General features: G+C 44.4%; 1 protein-coding gene across 1 annotated transcript in view; it reads right to left on the bottom strand.

Annotated features, from left to right (window-relative positions):
• The window catches only part of UBE4B (ubiquitination factor E4B), a 147,546-nt gene extending 142,380 nt beyond the window's left edge, over positions 1-5,166 (bottom strand). The window contains exon 1 of the mRNA XM_037730769.1: positions 4,416-5,166. Coding sequence (XP_037586697.1) covers positions 4,416-4,439 — 24 coding nt within the window. The 5' untranslated portion in view covers positions 4,440-5,166. The remainder of the gene's footprint in view (positions 1-4,415) is intronic.
• Between the last annotated feature and the right edge of the window lie 511 nt (positions 5,167-5,677).

Here is a 5,677-nt window from a genome sequence, read left to right as displayed (position 1 = left end):
TTTGAGATGGCGTCTCATTCTGTCTCCCAGGCTGGAGTGTAGTGGCGCAATCTCGACTCACTGCAACCTCCGTCTCCTAAGTTCAAGTGATTCTCTTACCTCAGCCTCCTGAGGAGCTGTGATTACAGGTGTGCACCACCACACCCAATTAATTTTTTTATTTTTAGTAGAGACGAGGTTTCGCCATGTCTGGGCAGGCTGGGCTCGAACTCCTGACCTCAGGCTATCTGCCCACCTTGGCCCCGCAAAGTGCTGGGATTACAGACTTAAGCCACTGTACCTGGCCATTTTTCTGCCGGATTTCCGTTTTTTTTTTTTGAGAGTCTCGCTCTGTTGCCCAGGCTAGAGTGTGCAGTGGCGCAATCTCAGCTCACTGGGTTCGAGCGATTCTCATGCCTCAGCCTCCCTTATAGCTGGGATTACAGGTGCCCACCACCACACCCAGCTATTTTTTGTATTTTTCATAGAGACTGGGTTTCATCATTTTTGCTAGGCTGGTCTTAGACTCCCGAACTCAGGTAATCCGCCTGCCTCGGCATCCCAAAAAATTTGGGGGTGGGAGGACCAGTACCAAAAAGCCCTGATCACATCATGAATGGATTCATGCAAAACATCACTTCTACAGAAAAACTATGTATATCAAAGCAGAGTGGGTCAATGTTATGTAGAATATTTACATAGAAACTGTGGTGAATTTATGTCAGTTGTTGAGCAATAAAATGTAGTAAAAAGGCCTTTTGAGTCAAGAGCACTGGGTTTGAATTCCAAACCTGTCACTTCTAAGCCAGGTCGCTATGGACAAGTTACTTAACCTAAATCTCAGTTTCCTGGCTTCTAAAATTAGGAAAATATTACTTGGTATATTATTTGGAAAAAAAAAAGAAAAATAAATAAAAAATAAAATTAGGAAAATAGTACCTGCTTGATTATAATGTTTTATCTAATGAGACAGAGCTATTAAGTGCCTGGCACAGAACAGGCTTCTAAGGCTATCGTTTAAATGTCAATTTTCTTCTACTTACGGAACACTGCTAAAAAGTCCAAGGTCGCATATTCTTCCTTTGGGAAAAAACACTTACACTTTCTAAAATCTTGACCACACCCTGAATCCCAGCCAACCATCTTTCAGATGAACTAGGTCATAAAGAAGACTTTGGAGGAGGACCGAGCATGGTGGCTCACGCCTGTAGTCTTATAACTTTGGGAGGCTGAGTCAAGCCGATCACCTTAGTTCAGAAGTTCGAGACCAGCCTCACCAACATGGAGAAACCCCATCTCTACTAAAAATACAAAATTAGCTAGGCGTGGTGGCGCATGCCTGTAATCCCAGCTACTGGGGAGGCTGAGGCAGAAGAATCACTTGAATCCAGGAGGAGGAGGCTGGTGAGCTGAGATCACGCCATTGCACTCCAATCTGAGTGAAAAAGCGAAAATCCATATCAAAAAAAAAAAAAAAAAAAAAAAAACACAACAAAAATAAAAGACTGTGAATAAAATTGAAAAAAAAAAAAAAAAAAAAAAAAAGAAGAGAGGAGGGAAAAATCACTTCAATGCAATCTGATTACCACTGTTGAAAAACGGTTTAAAACACCTACTGAGCTGGGCCCAGTGGTTCACCCCTGTAATCCCAGCACTCTGGGAGGCTGAGGCAAACAGGTCACTTGAGCCCAGGAGTTTGAGATCAGCCTGGGCAACATCATGAAACCCCATCTCCAGAAAAAAATACAAAAATTAGCTGGGTATGGGGGCATGAGCCTGTAGTCCTAGCTTGGGAGGCTGAGGTGAGAAGATCACTTGAGCCCAGGAGGCAGAGGTTGCAATGAGCCAAGATCGTGCCACTGCACTCTAGGCTGGGCAACAGAGCCAGATCCTGTCTCAAAATCAAACAAACACACCACCTACTCACAGCACCATCTTGAGATATAAAAAACAACACATGAGTAGGTTATAGAATTAATATAACGTAAATAATGATGGCTTGGAATGTAGGTTCCTGAAGAGAATGAACTTAGTCATGGTTCTGCAATGAACTACAGGCAGTGAACTACAGGGCAATGAACTCACTGTAATACACAATATAAATAACAAACAGCCATGAAGTTAAAATATTCTACTTAAAAGCACACGAATTCTAGGTGATCTATGAAAGGGACCAAAATGTGCACATAACATAAAAGTTCCTAAAGCTACCAGTCTGGTTATATCACCTTTGTTTTTCACCAACTGCATAATTAGACATTTTCATTTTGTTAAAATATGAAACTCTGCCTTACCTAATTTCCTAAATTAGATTAAAAGATCACTGTCTTGCCTGTTTTAACCCTGTAATATAAGCCTGAAGTTTCAATAATATATTATTTTGTAACCAAATCAACGTCACCTACCGTATTTGACACAAGTTTCCAACTACAGAGTGACAATACAAAGGCAAAAGCTTTGGAAATGTCTCTTGAGAACTGCTTACCTAACGTCAAAAATTTTTAACTGAATTTAAAAAACTTCAAAGATATTTTTCCAAAAAAACTGTTTGGCTCCCTCTTTGGGAGGCTGAAGTAGGAGGATCCCTTGAGGTCAGGAGCTTGAGACCATCCTGGGCAACATGGCAAGACCCCTGTCTCTACAAAAAAATTAAACATTTTAAAATTAAAAACAAACATTATTTGTTGTCGGTTCTGCTGAGAGTAAAATTAACAGTTACTGAACCAGCCCTTTGTGTTGAAGACAAATAATTTGCTGAAGATAATTTTACAGTTATCCTGTATGAGTAAATTTAATTTTTTTCATTTACTTTAATAATCTGTTGACCTTGAAGTTTCTTCTATTTCTTCCACAAAGGTTACATGTGTTCCTTATATGGTCACAAAAAGTTATACCTTCCTCAGGGACTGGGTAAAGTGAAGAGACACATTTTAGATTATACAATATCTTCAGTGGTCTATAAGGCCTCACTGGTTTGGAAAGAATTTCTTGGTGAAACAAGTATGCAAGAGTCTCTAAACCAAGAACTATTAACAGATCATCACACGCACAAAAAAAAGTAATTTCTGGGAGTAAAGAACTACTAAGAAACAGTATTTGCCTTAAGAGAAATTACTCACTAGAATTCACATTAATGAAAAATGGGGGAGGGTAGAGAAACTTTTAAAAACTACATAAAACAAAGTGATTCTAAGGAGATCTCTTGATATTTCCTATTGAATGAAAGAAACTGTTCAATATTCTCTTAAGATTATATTTCTGATGTATTTGAAAAAAAACAAAGTCAGTAACGCAGAATGGTTCATCTTGATTTTCCAAACCAAGTATCCAAGTATCACAACCAACAAAATCATTTGCTTCCTTGCACACCACTGCATGTCCTATCCCTGGACAATTTCAGTCCCTAAGTAAACACACTAAGTACTCTGAAGCTAAAACTGGAGCATGGAAGTCTTATAGCACAACCAACCTGATAGATGACTGGTTTCCTAACACTGTAAGAAAGGAAGTTTATATGATGAACCAGTGGAAGAAATGTGAAGGTAGGCTGAAGAGGGCATACCCAGCAGGGGTCCTGAAAGGGAAGCTCCCAATTTGTAAAAAGGCAGGGAAAAGGCAGTAGTAGAACCATAGGAAATTCCTTGTACCCTAATTGCCACTATTTTTTTTCCCAACAAACTAATTTAGTAAAGAATCTTTAAAACATCAATAAGTAGATCTGTATAACTCCTTTAAGATATGAGAACAGAAGAGTTTACAGAGCCATTTGCTTCCACTTGCTTCCTGTTCAGTCTGGGCTACAGCAAAACACAAGTTTGAAAGATAGAAGTAGGAAAAACAGAATGTAAGAGAAGAATGCCGGAAGTCTTTAGTAGTCTATTAAGTCACTAAAATATAACTGGAATTCTCTAAACTGTTAAGAAGATACATATTTTGTTAAATTTCAAAGAATCTGTAAACCATCACTCAACCAAAAAGATATGTTTAGTCAACTTATACAGTGAAATAACCACACATATTTGGAATTTCAAAGCCTCCTTTAAAAATATTCACCTACCATACATTCTCATTCCATCCAAAATTGTTCTTTAAATTCCTAAGACACAGACACACACACTTTAGCTTGATGTAAATCTAGCCCTTCTTGCTTGCACGCCCTGAAGAAAAGAATAAACACCTCAACATGCTCTCTCTTTTTCAGACCCTAAGAGAACACTCGGAAAGCAGCTAATGGAGTTCAGAATGAAGAAAAAAGGCAAAAGAATAAAGGAGAATAAAACCAGAGACCCTATCGGGAAGTCGTGTTATTCTTGGAAAAACCATCTCCGTTCCTTCCCCAAGCCCAAAGGCCAGGCAGCACTGGCGCAATATCATCCTTGTCCAAAGCGCTAAAGAGTTGCCAACTAATCCCTCAAGGTGTCCCCCAATCTCCTCACCTCATCAGCGCTCAGCTCCTCCATCGCTTTCCTCTTAATGGTGAAAGGCGTTAGGGAGAGATCCTTCTGTTCTCGAGACCACGGCGGGAGGAAGGAGAGTGGAAGGTGTCTATCAGGATGTCTGGTCCCCCGAATGGGGGAGGTTTCAGAATTGCATAGTCAGAGGTTAAAAAATAAGAACACGAGAGGCACTGAACTGCCTTGGCTTCAGTCACTCCAATCGCCCCAGAGACTGCTACAGCCGCTTGTTCCCTGAGCAGCCTCCTTTGGCCGCCACTGCTGCTGCTACAGGGTTATCTTAAGGCGCCACTTACTACCCTCTGCTTCCCCGGTTACCCAGACTAGGCAGCACGGTCTCCAGCTCGTCTCGTGCCCCGAGTCTGCTGTGTCTTCGTGATGGTGGCGTGGTAGCTGCGTTTCCTACAGCAGATCCTGCTCTCCTTCCTACCCTTTGCCCCAGGCGGGAACTAGTCGACTGCAGAGTGGATACCCTGAGGTAAGGCGACCCCACAGCCGTCCTGGCAGAGCCCAGCACTGGAAGGGAAGCCCCTCCCCTCCCAAAGCAGGCCGGCCACGCCCCGCCTCCACGCCGGAGTCCGGGTAGGGGGGAGGGGGAGGATGGGACGCGCGTAGCTCTCGCTGGAAGAGTAAATCCTCCTACCCCTCCACCCCTACTCTTTCCCCCTCGCCCCACCAAGTATTATTCATCAAAACAACAGGGCGGCCATCTTTGAAAGGGATCACGTGGCCACCGTCAGGGAGGCGGGGCTTCTGGCGCCGAGACGTGGCAGCCAATAGACCGCGTGCGTCGCGGCGCCGAGTTCCTCTAGCTTGCGTCCTCTCCCCGCCCCCATCCCACCCCCTCCCGCGCAGCCGCGCCGGGCGGGGGGAGGGGCAAGGGGAGGCGGGCGGCAGGGCGGGGCGTTGCCAGGGCGACCATGCAGGGGCGGTGGGAGCCGCAGGCCCGGGACAGGTAGGCTGGCCAGGGGAGGGACAGCGGCCGAACGCGCTCCAGGAAAGATCCGCCTGAAGGTGGCGCTGGCCCGCAGCCCGGTGGCCTGCAGCGCCTCCGTTGTTCCCAGTCGCCTGCTTTTCTGTGACCTGGGAGCCCAGAAACCCCGCCATCGCTCCCTCTGGACTCTGCGCGCCTGCCGCCTAAATGAGGGAAAAGAAAACGGAAAACCTCTCCTTGTCCCCAGGGGCGTGATCTACCGTATTGAGCGCTCATTTTCTGAAACATCTGCTACACACTCTTCCACCTC

Source organism: Cebus imitator, unplaced genomic scaffold, assembly GCF_001604975.1.
Source record: "Cebus imitator isolate Cc_AM_T3 unplaced genomic scaffold, Cebus_imitator-1.0 Scaffold15, whole genome shotgun sequence".
NCBI classification, from domain to species: domain Eukaryota; kingdom Metazoa; phylum Chordata; class Mammalia; order Primates; family Cebidae; genus Cebus; species Cebus imitator.
Note: the sequence above shows the minus strand (reverse complement) of the source record. Positions and strands in the feature narration are given on the sequence as shown.